The sequence below is a fragment of the Aythya marila genome (genome assembly GCF_965140915.1).
Source record: "Aythya marila genome assembly, chromosome: 21".
Classification (NCBI taxonomy): domain Eukaryota; kingdom Metazoa; phylum Chordata; class Aves; order Anseriformes; family Anatidae; genus Aythya; species Aythya marila.
In genome coordinates, this window is record NC_139062.1 from 7,923,649 (window position 1) to 7,940,772 (window position 17,124).

Genomic DNA, 17,124 nt, shown 5'->3' on the forward strand with positions numbered 1-17,124 from the left:
TGGAGAAGAGACAGAGCTTGAGCGCAGCGCAGAGGAGCGCAGTGTCCCGCGGGCACCGGTGCCACCCAGAGGCGTCCCCTTACCGGTGGGTGCCAGCCCAACGCCAGGCACCGAGGGGCTCCCGGCCACCAGCAGGATGTCACCGCTGCCGTACTCCCCACTGCCATCTGCGAGAGCAACACCGTGAGCCCTCGGGGACACCCAGGGACCATGCAGCCCCGTGTGCGTGTGCGTCCCCCAGTGCCACCCTGTGCCACATTACCCCCGGATGCCTCATCTGCCAGCAGGTCCTCATCATCGGAGAGCTGGGCGTAGTACCGCCGCCCCCGCGCGCCCCCAACGCGGTCGGCCACCGTGTCCTCAGGGAACGTGGTCTCGGCCAGGCCCCTGGCACCGTGGGTCACCTGGAGGGGGGGACACATGGCCATCACCGCCAGGCCACGTCACCGGGGCTCCCCCGCTCCGGGGCTGCTGGCAGGGCCGGGGCTGCATAGCTGGGCGGTGGAGTCACCACGGCCGGCGCGGCTGGGAAGAGGGAGCCGGGGGGGGGGGATGAGCTCATCTCGCGCCCCCCCCGCCGCCCACCCACCGCATTCCTGCGCCCAGCACGGCCCCAGCGCGGGGACACGCATGTGCAGCTGCACCCAGGTTGTGCACGGTGGGGGGACGTGTGTGCACCACGGCATGGGGCCATGCACAGGAGCTTTCACCGCCACGTGTGTGCTGACACGGGGGTGAGTGCTCCGTGCACGGCGGCGTGTGGCCGGGAACGTGCATCCACACCACTGCGTGCGCATGCCGGCTCGTGCATGTGTGTGCACAGCAATGTGGTGCCATGCGAGTGCATTTGCACTGCTGCACGTGCACACTGACACAAGGACACGTGTGCATGGCGACACGGCAATGTCTGCATGTGCATTTGCACCACCACAAGTGCAGTGACATGGGGCACGTACATGCACTTGCACTGCCACGCATGTGCCAACACAGGGATGTGTGTGCAAAGCAACACAGGGCTGCTTGCATGTGCACTTGCACAACCTTGTGCACGCACCAACACGGGGACTTGCATGCACAGCGACAAAGCACCACGCATCCACACCCTGCAACTGCAATGCCCCCATGTGCACACGTGAACGGGCACCAGCACCCTGCCGGCTGCCCCCTTGGGTGCCCCCAGCACCCACTGTGGTTCCCGCAGTGCCGGGGGGGGGGGGATGAGGGCCGCTCCCCCCACACACACACACACTGGCGCCCGTGCAGGCTGGTGAGGAGGAATCCGTCGGGGCAGCACTTTGCTGTGCAAACAAGCGCAGGCGGATTAAGCAGGCGCTGGGGGCCGGCGCGGAGCCCGGGGGGGATTTACCCGCTCGCCCGCACAATGGGTGGGAATTGTGGCGTTCCCCCCCCCACTGCACAGACGGCGGGCGCCCCAAAATAACCCAGCTGCGGGAGGGGACGCCCCGCAGGTACCGCTGCTGGCCTTGGCATAGAGGGTGCAGTGGGGGAAACTGAGGCATGAGGGGAGGTCCCCCAGGCATGCACTGAGCTGGTGAGTGCTCTGCTGCTGACCCCCCCCATGCATGCATGGAGTTTGGGGGTGTTCTACTGGTGCCCCCTAATGCATGCACAGTGCCTGTGGGTGCTTTGCTGGTGCCTCCAGTGCATGCACTGAGTGTGGGGGTGCTCTGCTGGTGCCCCCATGCATGCACCGAGCTTGTGGGTGCTCCACGGCCACACATGCACTGAGGGGGTGGGTGCTCTGCCATCCCCCCCCTGCACCCCCAAACACGCTGCAGGTGTCAGGGTGCTCTGCCGCTGCTTCCCACTCATGCACTGAGCCTGCGGGTGCTCTGCCATCACCACCCCCATGCAGTGGGGCCTGGCGGGCATGGTGCCCCCCCGGCAGCCCCAGCCCAGCTGTCCAGTGGCGGGGCCGGGCGCCAGGGGGGTGCGGGGGGGCCTGGACCCATCTCGGGTTACCGGAAGCGGCCCCGGCCGCGGCACCCGGGCGCCCGGCTCACCCGGTGGGGCAGAGCGCCCGGCCGGACGCCGCCGCTCACATTTTCCACTCACTGGCCCAAATCCTGCCCCGGCCTCCATTGGGACCGGGGAAATGAGGTGCGGGGCCCCCAGCTCCACAGCACCGGCTGGAGGAGGAGGAGGAGGAGGAGGAGGAGGAGGAGGAAGAGGAGGAAGCACCACCCCGCTGTCACGTCCGCCGGTGCCACGTGCGGCTTCGCTCGACGCCCCGAACCGCAGAGGGCCCCCCCTATAAATCCACCCTATGGATGTGCCCCCCCCCCCTTTGCACCGCGGCGGCTGGGCGAGGAAGAGGAGGAAGCACGGGGTGACGCATCGCCCCGGCGCGCAGGAAGCCCCGGCCATGGAGGGGCCAGGAATAATAACCGGGGGGGGTTATTAATAGCCGCCCCCCCCAGCCCCATTGTTTCCCCAAGGCCGGAGCTCTCCAAGCCAAAAGGTGTTTCCCCCCGCCAGCTTCCTCCACCCGCCGGCCTCCCCGGCCAAGGGCACCCGGCTGCGGTGCTGAGCGCCTGTGGGCTGGGGGGGGGGTTGGAGGGGGTGCAATCCCCCCCCCCGTGCCGCCACAGCTGGCGGGGACGCCCCCGGGGGACGGCAGCAGCTGCCTGACCCCCCCCGACTCTCTCCCCCCACCCAGTGATTTGGGGGCAAAAACAGCTGCAGGGTGGGAGTGTTGGCTGGGGGGAGCCTGAACCCCGCTGGAGGAGAGGGGGAGCGGAGGGAGGGGGGAGCAGGGTGCCCCCCCCCGGGCACATTCCTCCCCGCTCTGCATTGCCTAATTTATCCCGAATGGCCGCGTTTCGGGGCAGAGGGAACGCGAGGGGACCAGGCGCGCTGGCACGCCGGGCTGGCGGCCGACCCAGGCGGGCGGGCGCCCTCCTCCTCCTCCTCCTCGGCCTCCTCCTCCTCCTCCCCGGCCTGCTCCTGGCCAGGCCATCTTTGGCGATGGGAGCGTTCGGCCGCGGCAGGAGTTGGTGACCGGGCAGGGGCAAAGCGCGCCCGGAGCGCACAGGGCCACATGCGGCGGTGGCAGAGCCCAGGGGGTCCCCGGGGGTCCCCAGCAGGGTGGTGCGAGGCTGAAGGCCCCACACGTGCAGAGCCATCCCCTACAGCACGCTCATACTCACACACAGGCGTGCAAGCACACGCAGCGGCACGCACATTCGTGTGCAAGCCCAAGTGTGCGAGGGCGGCACGGCACAGGGCTGCGCACAAGCCATGCGGGTGCCAGCCCCCCCGTGGCATGGCGTGCACACAGCCGGGGGGCACACGCGTGTGTCTGTGCGTGCACACGCGTGTGCGTGCCCCACCGTGCCCCCCCCCCACCCGCCCCTGCCCCCAGGCCCGATGCTATCGCACATTCCTGCCCTGACCTCTCCCCGCGCCTGCCTTAACCCTTCCCGGCGCGGGACACTTTGGGGGGGGGCACCCCCAAGCCCCCAAACCCCCCCTAACGGGAGGGTGGGGCTGGCCCTGACGCCATGGTGCCATAGGGCTGGTGCCCCCCCCTCCCTCACCCTGGCACATTCCTGGGTGTCCCGAGCATGCTTGGTGCCCCCCCCCCCCCCATCAGGGTGCCACCGCTGTCCCCAGACCCCCCTCACCCGCACAGTGGCAGCAGGGCTGGGGGATGCAAAGCCGCAGCCCCCCCCCCAGCCTCGTCACCCCTCTGCCCTGTGGAGGCGGGGGGGGGGGGCACGGCCCTGCCAGCATGGCCCTGAGCAGAAAGGCCCCTCTGTTCTCCGCCCCGGGCAGCGTCCCAGCCCCAAACCACCCCGCTGCCCCCCCCGGCACGGGTGGGGGCCCCACAGCACCCGGTGGAACCCCCCCAGCTCCACACTTTGGGACCCCTCTAGATTTGGGGACCAGGCCCAGCCCTATCTCAGCAGCCCCAGCCTGCACCCTGAACCCCCTGGGGGTACCCAAGGGACCCCCCTAGGCAGCCCCCCCATGACTGGTGGCCCCCCCAGCCTCGGGGGTATTTCGGGAACGCTATTTTTACAGGCTGCCCGGTGCTGCCTGTCACCCTTTAAATTTAGCCAGGGCGGGAGAGGGGGATGGGGGGACCCTGGGGGTGCGCAGTACCCCGAAAGCAGGATGCACCCCCACATGTGCCCCCCGTGGGATCTATGGGGTCCCACGGGGTCACGGCCTGAACCCCTGCTTGCTTTGGGGGATGGTGGGGACCCCAAAGGCCAGGGGACCCCAATTCCCAGATGGGATGGGGCAGGGTGGTGGGGACCCCCATCTCCAATCCAGGAAGACCTCAGTTCCCTCGGGGACAAGGCACGGGGGCCCCACGCGCCCCCACTCCGTGGGTGACCCCGACTCCCTGACTGGGCTGGGGATGGGGCAGGGGGACCCCACAGCCCCCGGGGGGACCCCAACTCCCCCCGGTCCACGGGGGACCCCGGTGCCGCAGGGGTCAGGGCAGGTTGCTGCCCCCCTCTCCCCGGCGTTGCAGCGCCTCCCCCACGTCCCCAGTTGCGCGTGGGGTGCGGGGGGGGTCCCCAACTCCCCCGCGGGACGGGGCGGTCAGGACGGCGTCCCCAGCCGCGGGGGCACAGCGCACGGCGAGGGAGAGGGGCGGGGGGACCCGAATTCCTCCACGGGACAGGGCACGGGGGGGGGGGACCCCCAGCCCCGGACCCGGTACACGGTGTGGGGGGGAACCCCCCCCCTGCTCCCACCCGGCCCCGCTCCCCGCCGCCCCCAGACTCACTCCGAGGGCACCGAGCAGCAGCAGGGCGCCCAGCGCGGCGGGCACCGGCGGCCCCATCGCCCCGCTCCGTCCCGCTCCGTCCCGCTCCGCGCCGCCGCCGCCGCCCCGGTCCCGGCCCCGGCCCCGGCCCCGGGCCCGCCCGCCGATCTGGGCGGGGCCGCCGGGGCACGCGCCCACGGGGGGGACCGGGGCGCGCGCCCACGGGGAGGGCAGCGCCGCGCGTGCACGCAGGGGCGCGTGGGGACATTGGGGGGGGGGCACGGGGACAGCCGGGGACACCCGGGGGGCGACACGGGGACGCCGGGGGGAGCGGGACGCGGGGCACCTCTGTGCGTGCCCACGGGGGGCGTGGGGACAGCCTGGGGACGTGGGGAGCAGCTCCCGTGCGGGCGCGTGGCGACACCTGGGGACAGCCTGGGGGGCACTTCGGTGCGCGGAGACACCGGGGGGCGCGGGGACAGCGTGGGGGCACCTCCGTGCGTGCCCACGGGGGGGCGCGGGGACGGTGTGGGGACGTGGGGAGCAGCTCCCGTGCACGCGTGGCAACACCTGGGGACACTTCGGTGCACAGAGACGTGGGGTGTGCGGGGACAGCTTGGGGGCAACTCCGTGCGTTGGCACAGGGACATGGGGACACGCAGGGACACCGTGGGGACATGTGGAGCACCTCCACTCGCGGACACATGGCGGCACCTCTGTGCACACCCACGGGGAAATGTGGGTGCGTGGGGACCCCGGGGGGCACCTCTGTGCACGCCCATAGGGACATGTGGGGGCACCGTGGGGACATGGGGAGCACGCAGGGACACGGGGGGCTGTGGGGACACCCAGACACACACACACACAGGGACACGTGCGCATGGGGCTGCTGCTGTGTGATGTGCCCACAGCAACACCCAGGTGACACAAGCGGGCCCATGGGGACACCCAGCGCCACCAGGGGACCCCACAGCCCCCAGCATAGGGTGGTGGCGCTGGGCCAGCCCCAAGCTGGGACAGGGGCATGGACGTCTATGGGGGTGATGGGGGCCACCAGCTGTGTGGGGAGTAGAGGGACTATAGGGGGGCAAATGTGGTTATATGGGGCTGTGGAGGAACCAGGGGCATTGGGAACTGTGGAGGATACTGAGGGTATGGGGATATAGGGGATATGGGGGTTATCGCTGCACGGGGATTTGTAGGGACTATGGGGGGACCAGGGGTATTCAGAAGCATGAGGGATACTGGGGACATGGGGGTTCATCTGGGTGTGGGGGCTATGGGGGACACAAGGGTTTGTAGGGGTTATGGGGGGAACCAGGGGCATTGGGTAGTATGGAGCATATTGGGGGGAGGGGGCTTGGGGAACATGGGGGCTTTGGGGCTATAGGGGGACCAGGACATGAGGGTATGGGGGCCACAGGGGCTATAGGGGTACAGGGCATATAGAAGCTATGGGGTGCCAGGTGCATAAAGGATATGGGGACTGTAGAGGACACAGGGACTCTGGGGGACACAGCTGTTCACAGGGGCTGGGGGGGGCACCAGGTACATGGGGGTATGGGGTTTATCATGGCATATATGGACTATAAGGAGCACAGAGATATAGGGTGTCTGGGGGCACTAATGGTGTTGGGGGTCTATGGGAGCTATGAGGGGACACCAGGGCTATGGGGAGTGCAGGGGGTAACTGAGGGGCTGGGGGCACCAGGGGCACAGGGGCTATGGGGGCAGAGGAGCCCTGGGGAGCACAGGGACTGGATACCTGGTGGTATGGGGATTTTGGAGGGGACAAGGGACCTGTGGGGGTATAGAGGTTATAAGGGGGCTGGGGGCACCAGGAGCAAGAGAGGTATGGGGCTACAGGATGCGGAGCAGCTATGGGAGGGGGGCTGCAGGGCCAAGGGGGTGTACGTGGTATATATGGCACTGAGTCCATGGGGGACCATATGGGGACACACAGCCCCCGGTCGCGCCCACGCAGGCTTGGCTGGATGGGTGCTGGTGGCCACGTGCCCCCCCCCCGGCCCCTATAGCCAAGGCCAGGCGTTAATGGTTAACCCCCGGCCCCCACACCTGTGTGGCTCCCAGGGGGGCTGGCACCCCGGAGTGCCCCACACAGGGCGCTGGGACCCCCTCAGCCATGCCTGTGGGGTGCCCCCCACAGTGTGACCGCAGGGAGGGGTCCCGGCACGCCCCCACCCCACAGAGGCACCCCGCGCCCCCTGGCAGCACCCAGCTGGGTGCCGGCTGCCCCTTCCCAGGGGTGTCCTTGGGGTAGGGAGTGCCCCGATAAGGGGGGAGATTTAAGGCTGGCGGTCGACCCGTGGGCCCTTGCTGAGCTGGGATCATGATGCTGACGCTCCTTGTCCCCCTGCTGCTTGTGGCTAGCGGTAAGCTGTCCCCAACCTCCCCCAGCATCCCCAATTTGGGGGTCCCGGCACCCTGGGGTGACCAACACCCTGTCGCGCAGGCTGCCAGGCCGCGGTGCTGCCAAAAGAACCGCAGTCGCGGGTGGTGAACGGGGAGGATGCGGTGCCCTACAGCTGGCCCTGGCAGGTGAGCGGCACGGGGATGGGGACGGGGACGCGGTGGGGACACCCAGTGGGTGACGTGGCCCCTTTCCACCCCGTGTCCCCCGCTGCAGATCTCGCTGCAGTACGAGCGTGACGGCACCTTCCGCCACACCTGCGGGGGCACCCTCATCGCACCCGGCTGGGTGATGACGGCCGCGCACTGCATCTCGTGAGCGGGGCGCAGGATGGGGGCGGGGGGGGTGCACAGGAGGGGTAGGGGGTGCAGGATGGGTGCAGGTGGGCTGCATGGTGCAGGATGGGTGCATGGAATGGGTGTAGGGTGCAGGGGGGGTGCTGGGTGGGGTAAGGATGATGCAGGGTGCAGGGATGGGCACATGGAGGGGATGTGGGGTGCAGGGTGGGAGGATGGGTGCACAGAGGTGGTGCAGGGTGCAGGATGGGTGCAGGGGGTGCGAGGTGCAGGGTGGGTGCATGGAAGGGGTGCGGAAGGGATGCAGGGTGGGTGCATGCAGGAGGTCCAGGATGCACCGGGGACGGGCAGGGGGGTGATGGGCTGTGCAAGGGGGTGATGTGTGCAAGGAGGGTGCGGGGTGGGCACACAGGAGTGCAGGCTGTGGGGATGGGTGCAGGACGGCTGCAGCCCCCATCCCCCGGGGCACCCCCAGTACCACACAGCGTGGCATCCCCTGAGGGCCGTGTCCCCACGGGCAGCTCCACGCTCACCTACGAGGTGGTGCTGGGTGAGTACGACATGAGCACTGCCGAGGGCCCTGAGCAGCGCATCCCTGTCGCCTCCTCTGACATCTTCGTGCACCCCAAGTGGAGAAGCTCATGCGTGGCCTGCGGGTGAGCAGGGTCCCGGAGGCGCGGGGGGATGCCGTCCCCACCCAAAGCCCCCACGACATGTGTGTGTCCTCCTGTGGCAGCAACGACATCGCCCTGATGAAACTGCGGCACAACGCGGTGCTCAACAACCAAGTGCAGACGGGGCAGCTGCCGCCCGCCGGCACCATCCTGCCCGACGGCTACCCCTGCTACCTGAGCGGCTGGGGACGTCTGTCCAGTGCGTCCCCGAGGCGTGGGGACAGTGCCCGGCTGCTCCCCGGGGAGGGGGGTGGGGGCGGATGTGGGATGAAGAGATGGAGGAAAGGAGGGATGGGTGGTGGAAGGAAGGGATGCGTGGAGATACAGGGATGGGGAAATGGAGGGAGGGATGGAGGGATGGAAGGGGGGAAGGATGGGATGGAGGGAAGGACATGGGAGGGAGGGATGAGGGCTCGTTGGAAGGATTGATGGATGATGGATGGATGACGGACAGATGTTTGGATGCTTGGATGGATGGATGGTGGGATGGTGGGATGGATGGAAGAATGGATAGATGGATGATGGATAGACAGATGATGGACAGGTGATGCATGGATGCCGGATGGACGTGTGATGGATGGGGCTGTCGGGCAGGATGCCAGGCACAGGGCTGTCCGTCTGGGTCCCTGAGCCCCCCCCCCATTGGCAGCTGGCGGCCCGCTGCCGGACCGGCTGCAGGAGGCGCTGATGCCCGTGGTGGACTATGAGCACTGCACGCAGCCCGACTGGTGGGGCAGCCTGGCCATCCGCACCACCATGATCTGTGCTGGCGGAGCCGAGAAGGCTGGCTGCAACGTGAGTGCTGCTCTGGGCTGCTCCGTGCTGGGGAAACCAGGGCACCCCAACCCCAGACTGACCCCAACCCCATCCCCAGGGCGACTCGGGCGGCCCCCTGAACTGCCAGGCTGATGATGGGCACTGGGAGGTGCATGGCATCGCCAGCTTCGTCTCGGGACTGGGCTGCGACACCCCAAAGAAGCCCACTGTCTTCACTCGTGTCTCTGCCTTTGAGGACTGGATCGCTGAGGTGGGCACTGGGGTGCTGGGACAATGGGGTTCTGGGGTAATGGGGTGCTGGGATGCTGTGGTGTCTGGGTACCAGGTTGTTGGGGTGCCATAATGTTGGGTGCCAGGGTGTTGGGGTGTCAGGGTACCATGGGGCTGGGATGTATGGTGCTGGTGTACCATAGTGTTGGGGTGCTGGGGGGGCAGTGTATCCAGATGTCAGGGTGCCAGGGCACTAGGGTGCTGGGATGTTGCGGTGCCAGGGTGCTGGGGTGTTGGGGGCCCAGGTATCAGGGTGCTGGGACATTGGGGTGTGGGTATGTCAAGGTGCTGGGTTACCAGGGCACCGGTGTGTCGCACCCCCCTCAGCCATTTCTCTCTTCCAGACCATAAAGAACAACAGCTGAGATGGGCAGCAGCGACCTCCCGGCATCGCAGAGGGCAAATAAACCTGCAGAGCTGACACCGTGTGTGTCCCGTGTGCTGGGGGAGAGCGGGTGTGCACACGCGTGTGTGTGCAGCCTGGCACGTGCGGCGCCTGGCACAAGCGGCCGCCTTTGCCAGCAGATGGCACTGGCAGAGCGGACGCGGGGAGCGCGGCTGCACCCGTGGCTGTGCCCAGGTGCCACGGGGATGTGCGCCCAGAGACACCGCAGTGCCGTGGGGATGAGCACCCAGAGACACCCAAACACCACGGGGATGGGCCCAGAGGGAGCCCGGGGATACCCAGGCACTATGGGGACAAGCACCCCGGGGTGCCCTGAAGCTGTGCTGATGGGTTCCTCGAGATGCAGTGAGACCCACAGGGCAAGGACCTCTGTCCCATGGCACCCTGACGCCATGAGCACCATGAGGTGCCCCAGTGCCACAAGGATGGGCTCCATCCTCCTCCCCAAGGCACCCTGAGGCCATGGGGATGGGCCCTTCTGAGGCCTCCCTTGTGCCATGGGGAAGCTGTCCCCATACTCCCCAAGGTGCCCTGACAGCACAGTGATGGGCCCCCAAGGTGCCCTGATGCCGTGGCGATGGGCACCCACTGACACCCTGATGCCACGGGGATGGGTACACAGCAGGATCCCGATGTCCCAGGGACGGGCCCCCCTAAGGGGCCCTGATGCCATGTGTCATCCCCCGGCCCCCCAGGTGCCCTGGTGGGCACCCAGAGACACCCAGGTGACACGGGGATGAGCACCCTGAGGTGTCCTGCCACCACGAGAATCGGCTCCTCCCTGATGGAACACTGAGGCCACGGTGATGGGCACCCCGAAACACCCTGAAGCTGGGGGGGAACGGACAGGCTCTCAAAGACAGCCAGGCACTATGGGCACAAGCACCCCAAGGTGCCCTGATGCCATGGGGTGGGCCCCTCCGGGTGCCCCGTCCCTGGCGTGCGGCCACAACGGAGGCCGTGGGCCCGGCTCTCGCTCGCCGCCTCCTGCCCTCCCGGCCCGGCCGTCGCCTCGCAACCGCCGGCCGCGGCGCGTGACCGGGAACAAAGGGCCCTTTGACGGCGGCCCCGCCACGGCTGGCATGCATGGGCCCCCTGCTTCCCCCCTCCCGTCCCGGCGGGGACCCCCGTGTCCCCACGAGGATGGAGCCACCCCAAGTCGGGTGGAAAATCCCCATCCCTGTCCTGCCGCGGGGCTGTATGGTTTTATTGGCCCTTGTCAGTGTGCCTGGGGGACCTTTGGTCCCCGCGTGGGCCCTTTGCTCCGGCAGCTGAGGCCGCCCCGGCTCGTGACAACCTTGCACAACCGGTGACGCCCTCAGGAGGCCAGGGACGGTGGGGACAGGATGGGCGCTGGCTGCAGGCTGAGCCAGTGGTTCCTTACCAGAAGGGTGGGCACCATGGTGCCCCGATCCCCTCGAGGCCGGGGGACACCACGTGGGGCAACGTGCCAGGCCCGGGTGGCAGAGGGGGCACGGGACAGGGGCTGCACCACGGTGCTGGTGCTGTGGGGCTGGTGGGGGTTGAGCCCGGAGCGGGTGGTGCAAGCCTGGCATGGGTGCTGTGAGCCTGACAAGGGTGCTGTGAGCCTGGCATGGGTGCTGCAAGCTTGGAACAGGAGCTCTGAGCCTGGCATGGGTGCTTCAAGGCAAGTGTGAGTGCTTCAAGGCTGGCATGGTTGCTTGAAGGCCAGCAAGGGTGCTTCAAGGCTGGCATGGGTGCTTGAAGGCTGCAATGGGTGCTTCAAGGCTGGCATGGGTGCTGCAAGGCCAACAAGGGTGCTTCAAGGCTGGCATGGTTGCTTGAAGGCCAACGAGGGTGCTTCAAGGCTGGCATGGGTGCTTCAAGGCCAACAAGGGTGCTTCAAGGCTGGCATGGGTGCTGCAAGCCTGGCAGGGGTGGTGCAAAGCTGGCACACGCGCTGCAAGCCTCTCTTGGGAACTTTGGTCCTGGCACGGGCGCTGTGAGCCTGGCACGGCTCCTTTGAGGCTGGCGTGGACACTTTGAGCCTGGCACTGGCACGTGGCCAGCTCGGCCCCTGGGCAGCTCCTCCCTCGCCGGCGGTGCCAGCCGCCTCCGAAAACCCCCGTGTCCTCTGGCCGGACCCACCCCCCCGGTGACTCAGCCGGTTCCCGGCAAAGCCGATCCCTATATAACGCGGTGCTGCCACACGGGGCCAGCGCCGGCCCTGCCGCCCCTGCCTCAGTTTCCCTCCCTGGGGTGCCCCCGGTGCTGCGGCCATGTGGATGGTGTCACCGCCGGCCGGTAAGTCCCGCCTCGACGCCCCGACAACGCTTGCCCCCAGCACAAGGCTTCCCCCTGAAAAATCACTGGTTTTGGTGGTTTAACACAAAACAGGGATTCGTGGTGGTCATCGGCCAAGTGAGGCTGGTCGGGGGTCGCTGGCACTGGGTGGTTTGGGGGGGAAGGGGATAAGAGAAAGCTTTAAGGTGCTGGCACAGAGCTGCTCCACGCTCTCCTGCGGGGCCGGTGTCGCGCTCGGCTGGGCGGGCAGCGGCAAACCGGGCCGGCAGCCAGCGGCACAGCTCGCTCAGCCCTTCAAATCGGGGCAGAAAATTACAGAAAGAGGCAGCTTGAATAAAACAAGAAGGCGAGCCTGCGCCTCCTTTGGAAAACCCTCCTTCTTGTCGATGAGAACTCCCAGTTTGGAGCAGGCCCCCGTAACGCCGCATGGAAAGAGCCAAATCCGCCCTTTTTCCTCACAGAAATTGCTGTGCAGAGCGCTGCCCGCAGCACGGGGCTGGGCGGGATGTGGGGCAGCTCCCCCCTTGCCCTGCCATCCCTCTCACCCCATCCCTTTGCTTTTGGGGCTGGGAACACCAAAAACGGACAAGTTTGGGTGCCGTGGTGATGCCTGGGCATTGTGATGCTGGCAGAGCGCGACGGTGCCACTAACCCTGCCCAGGGCCTGATCCTGCCCAGTGCGGGGACGGGACGGGGTTTGCAAAGGAATTCACCACCTGAGGGCTTTGCTTCGGACAAGCTGTCACCTCGGTCAGAACCAAAACCGCCGCTTTTTGCCTGTTTTTGCCGCCATGAAGGCTGCTCCCCTCCCCAGAGAATGGAGAGACCCCACACCCACCGGCTCAGCCCCAGCACGGGGGGATGGCACGATGCACAACTGCAGTCCCCCCAAAAACACCGTTTCTTGCACGAAAAAAAGAATGGGGCAGGAGGGACGGTGAAATTTACCCCTGCAGGGCACCGTTCAACGGCTTTTTTTGGGGTGTTTTTCCATCCCCGCCCACTCAGATCAGCCCGAAACCCCGGCAGTGCGGCCCAGGGTGGGGTGGCCAAAGGTCGGCGGTGCGGCACCTCACCCCGCTCGCAGCCCAGCTCGGAGAACGGGAAATTTCCTTCCTTTCTGCAGGTGGCAGCGCCCGGTGGCCGGGGGGCTCGTCGTGCCTGGCCGCCACGAGCTGGCTCGGTCTCAGCCCCGCGGGATGGCGGGGGCTGCGGCGGCGGGGGGGCGAGCGGTTGTGGCTCTTGTTGTGCTCTGACATGCTGTTTTCTTTCAGATGAAGGATGTCACCAGCTTGCCTGGCTTTGGGACCACGGCAAAGGCAGGGTGCAAAACACACTAGTAGGACATGACCCTTAACACTTTCTCTAAAGCATAGCCCTATAGGTATATAAGATCAATAGAGCTTAACACTGGGGTTGGCTTTTATTCTAAGCTTGGGTTTGGTCTTGGTTTTGGTTTTGTTTTGTTTTGTTATTTTGTTATTTTGTTATCGTTTCACTTTTTTCTTTCGCCTCCCGCGGGCAGATGGAGGCAGGGGCTTCCCCCTGCAGTGCTTGCAAAAAAACAAGCTGTGCAAAAACGGTTTGGGGAGCGGTGCTTCGGTTGTGACCCGCGCCGAGCCGGGAGGAGGAGGAGGGGGAAGGCGCACCGCGAAGGCTCCTGCTGGGGGGGAGCACCCCAAAACCTCCGCTGGCCCCTTCCCAACGCTGGAAGGGGGCTTCGGAGCTTCGGCTCCGAGCACCGACCTGCTACCTCGGGTGCTTAAATAAATCCCAGCCAGAAACCTGTCACCGAGGGGCTGAGCCCTTGACCGGCGTCTCGGTGGCTTGCAGGTATCTTCCAGTACACCAAGAAGCTGTTCCTGAGCAAGCAGGTGGGACGGGCACAGGCACTGGAGTCTGTCCGGAAAAATGCTGCCAACGCGCTCTCCATGGCGAACCTGATCATGGGGCTCTCCTCCATCCTCTGCAGCCTGAACAGGTGGGGAGCAGCCAAAAAAAAAGGGTAAATCCAGTTAAATCGGTGCTGCCACAGGACTCACCACCTTCCCCCTACTTCCCCAGGCACTATCAGCACTCCTGCTGGCTGCTCCTCGGGGGCTTTCTGCTCGATTTGGCCGACGGAGCCGTCGCCCGCCAGCTCAATGCCTGCTCAGCGCTGGGTGAGTGACCACCCCGGGACCGGGACCGTGCAAAGGGGGGCTGCCAGGAGCTGTCCCCGCCCCGGCAGCCGCCCACTCACTGCCCACAGGTGCCAAGATGGATGATTTTGCTGACTTCACCTCCTTTGGGCTGGCCACGGCGCTGCTGCTGCAGACTCAGGGTGTGCTGGACGGGCTGCTGGCCATCGCCTACGTGCTGGCCGTCTTCGCTCGCCTCTGCTTCTTCTCCAGCGGTGAGCTGGGGGCTTTGGGGAGGGGTGGCACTTCACGGGGTGGCTGCGCCCTGTTTGGCACCCGGCTGAGTGTGTCGCACCCCACAGAGATCCCCTTCACCTACCGGGGGCTGCCCTGCCCCTACGCCTCCTCGCTGCTGGTGAGCATCTTCCTGCTGACGGGCGGCAACATCATGCTGCTGCGTGTCACTGCCATCGTCATGATCCTCTTCATGGTCGACCGGGGCTTCTACCCCCATGACAAGGTGCTGGAGTCTCAGCTCTGGAAGAAGGTGATCTATGCTGGAGGTAAGGACAGGGAAGTCTGGCAGCGATCCAGGCAATAAGGCCGGTCGAGCTCTGCCACCCAGCGCTGCCGCACAAGGCACAAACGTGCTGCTCTGCCCTGGGTGCTGATGGTTCTCCCTCACAGGCATTCTGGCTGTGCTGCTCTTGCCCACGACGGTCGCTTCCATCTACTACCTCGCCTGGTCGGCGTCTTACATCTTCTCCCCCTTTGCCATCTGGAGCTGCAAAGCCTAAGGGCGAAGTGGCGGCCGCCCTGGTGAGGACTGCTCCGGCCTTACGCTCCACCGAACACGCAGTAAAGCTCTCCTCTCCCCCGCTCTCGGGTGCCAGCACCGGGGTGTCTCGTCTCCCCACTTTCCTTAGCTCTTCCTGGGGAAAGCGGCGGCAGCGGAAGCCAAACCCAGCCTGGCAGGCGCAACGCTGCAGCCCCTGGAGAGGGAAACGCCACCACTCACCCCCTTCAAGTGTTTTCCCAGCTGCAGCAGAGCCTGCTTAGAAAAGAAAATAGTTGAGCTCCCGCAGAGGGAAGCTCTCAGATTCAGGAGAGCTGCCTGCTCCAAACTGCCCTGCCCGTGCCCTCGTCCCTGCAGTGCTGGGCGAATCCGCAGCCACAGCCAGAAGAACAACTCCACTCTGGAGGCCGCTTTCCCCCTTTCCTGGGGGATTTGACCCAAAAACCCTCCCCAGACGGTTCCTAGGCTGTCCCCGGTGCATAGCCCTGGGGCGGCAGCTGAGATGTGAATCAAGGTGATGCTCACACAGCTGACACGTTCCCACTGTACACAGTAATTTATTGCCAGCATGTAATTGTGGCATGTTTACACCCAAGATCCCAACCACGGTGAGGAAACAACCCTGGAGAGGGCAGTGGGGCCCGGCTGTCCCCTCGCGCTGGGCTGGGAGGAAGCCACCGATCAAATCTCCAGAGTGCAACAAAGCTGGGCCCGGTTCTCCCCAAAACCCAGCCCTGAGACACAGGGAGTGTTCCGGTATTTATTTTTTACTCATCACCACAGGGAAATAATATCTCAGCCGTGTTCTTTTTTTCCTTTCTGCGCTCGCTTGATGAGGTGTGGGAGGGAGGGAGGAATGTAGAAGGGAAAAATGGAACTTGAAACCTGCCGGCCGAACTCTCTGGAAATAAAAGCTGGAGAACAACTGCCGCGTGTGAGCCTGCCCGCGGCTGGAAAGCGGAGGGCGTGTGGGTGGAGGAAGGAAGCGAAGGTCAAACCTTGCGCCGAGCAGCACAGGAAACCAGAGCAAATCTGCGGCTCGGGCCCCTGGGGAGGTTCCTGCAGCGCGAGCAGCTGCGAGCGGGACCTGGACAGAAACGACCCCGTCCCGGTCAGGACTGCGGGACAAGCGCCTGGGGGACCCCGGCGGCCCCGCGCCGCTGTAAACAGGCGCTGCTTGGCTTGGCAGGGACACGGCGGGTGCGGGGCCCGCGGGACGAGGCCTAGGCCGGCCGGAGCTGGCGGCCGCCGCCTGCAGCTGCTCTGGCTCGGGGCCGCTGCCCCCAGCCCCGGGCCGGCCCCGTGCTCCCGGGGGGGGCTCGGCCGCCGCTGCCCCCGCGCCGTTCCCACCGAGCCTGCCAGCACCGCGAGGCCTCCCCACACCGAGCCCACAGCGCCGCTCAGCACAACCAGGAGCCAGACAAGTGCGGAACAACCACTGCTTTTATTAAGAAAAAAAGGAAAAAAAGGGAAAAGTTGCTCTTCGAGGCGAAGTAATAAATAACGCGGTGGCGAGGGGCGGGTGCCGGCGGGCCGGGGGCGCCGCCCCTCACTCGCTGGGCGCCTGCATCTGCTTGCAGAAGGAGTCGAACTGCTGCTGCTCCAGCTCCGTCATCACCCGGTTCAGCGCGTAGATCTGCGGGGACAGGCGGCGGGCGGTGAGGCGAGGCCCGGCCCCGGCGCGGGGGCACCGGGAGGAGCCCCCCGGGACCCGGCCCCGGCGCCCCCCGCCCACCTCCGCCCGCTGCCGCTGCTTCAGCTCCTGCTGCGCCGACTTCTGCTTCGCCTTCTCCAGCCGGGCCGCCGGCTCCCGGGGCTTCGGCCTCTCCTTCCGCCCGCCGCTCGGCTCCATGGCTGCGGCAGGGCCTCGGGGGGCGGCCCGGCCCCCCCCCGGCCCGCACCGACCCCCGCGGCCCCGCTGCCGGCCGGGCCCTGCCCGCGGCAAGATGGCGGCCGCGCCCCGCCCCGCCCCGCCCGGCGCGCGCCCGCACCCCTCCCCCAGCGCGCATGCGCCCTCGCGGGCCGGGCCCGACAGCGCCGCCTGGCGGGCGGGCGGGGAGCGGGGCGGGCCCGGCCGGTAACGGCACCGCCACCACGAACGGCACCGGCAGGCCCGGCCCCGGCATCGCGCCCCCGGACAGCACACCCCATATATCACAGCCCGGAAACATAACGTCCCTGTACAGCGTGCCCCCCCATAACACACCCCCAAGTATCACGCCCCCACAGCACACCTCTATGCATTATGTCCCGTGTACCACACCCCCCACAGCCCGTATCACACCCCCCACCCCTCACATCGCACCCCCTGTACATCGCGTCCCTCCACATCACACCCCCTACCC

At 66.9% G+C, this 17,124-nt stretch overlaps 4 protein-coding genes across 7 annotated transcripts in view; 2 read left to right on the forward strand and 2 right to left on the reverse strand.

The window, feature by feature from the left end:
- The window catches only part of HSPG2 (heparan sulfate proteoglycan 2), a 35,325-nt gene extending 30,458 nt beyond the window's left edge, over positions 1-4,867 (reverse strand). The window contains exons 1-3 of the mRNA XM_082776952.1: positions 4,766-4,867; positions 263-404; positions 84-167 (exon numbers count right to left, since the gene is read on the reverse strand). Coding sequence (XP_082633078.1) covers positions 84-167; positions 263-404; positions 4,766-4,822 — 283 coding nt within the window. The 5' untranslated portion in view covers positions 4,823-4,867. The remainder of the gene's footprint in view (positions 1-83; positions 168-262; positions 405-4,765) is intronic.
- A 2,142-nt stretch (positions 4,868-7,009) lies between these two features.
- Positions 7,010-9,613, forward strand: CELA3B (chymotrypsin like elastase 3B). The gene is made up of 8 exons (XM_082777260.1): positions 7,010-7,137; positions 7,218-7,303; positions 7,392-7,489; positions 7,993-8,127; positions 8,208-8,344; positions 8,795-8,940; positions 9,020-9,172; positions 9,537-9,613. Exons 1-8 carry the CDS (start codon positions 7,095-7,097, stop codon positions 9,555-9,557), a joined length of 819 nt encoding a protein of 272 aa, XP_082633386.1. The 5' UTR covers positions 7,010-7,094; the 3' UTR covers positions 9,558-9,613.
- A 2,119-nt stretch (positions 9,614-11,732) lies between these two features.
- Positions 11,733-15,602, forward strand: TMEM269 (transmembrane protein 269). Of its 4 annotated transcripts, XM_082776718.1 has the most exons (7): positions 13,138-13,202; positions 13,697-13,844; positions 13,928-14,025; positions 14,115-14,258; positions 14,346-14,546; positions 14,671-14,802; positions 15,376-15,602. In XM_082776718.1, exons 1-6 carry the CDS (start codon positions 13,145-13,147, stop codon positions 14,778-14,780), a joined length of 759 nt encoding a protein of 252 aa, XP_082632844.1. In that variant the 5' UTR covers positions 13,138-13,144; the 3' UTR covers positions 14,781-14,802; positions 15,376-15,602. The 4 variants fall into 4 exon arrangements, with proteins under 4 accessions (XP_082632845.1, XP_082632844.1, XP_082632843.1 ...); XM_082776719.1 differs by lacking the exon at positions 13,138-13,202 and adding an exon at positions 11,733-11,863 and having other exon boundaries at positions 14,671-15,602; XM_082776717.1 differs by having other exon boundaries at positions 14,671-15,602.
- A 602-nt stretch (positions 15,603-16,204) lies between these two features.
- SVBP (small vasohibin binding protein) lies at positions 16,205-16,740 on the reverse strand. Its single transcript, XM_082776732.1, has 2 exons — positions 16,515-16,740; positions 16,205-16,415 (listed from the first exon to the last, which is right to left on the reverse strand). Exons 1-2 carry the CDS (start codon positions 16,629-16,631, stop codon positions 16,329-16,331), a joined length of 204 nt encoding a protein of 67 aa, XP_082632858.1. The 5' UTR covers positions 16,632-16,740; the 3' UTR covers positions 16,205-16,328.
- Positions 16,741-17,124: the final 384 nt, after the last annotated feature.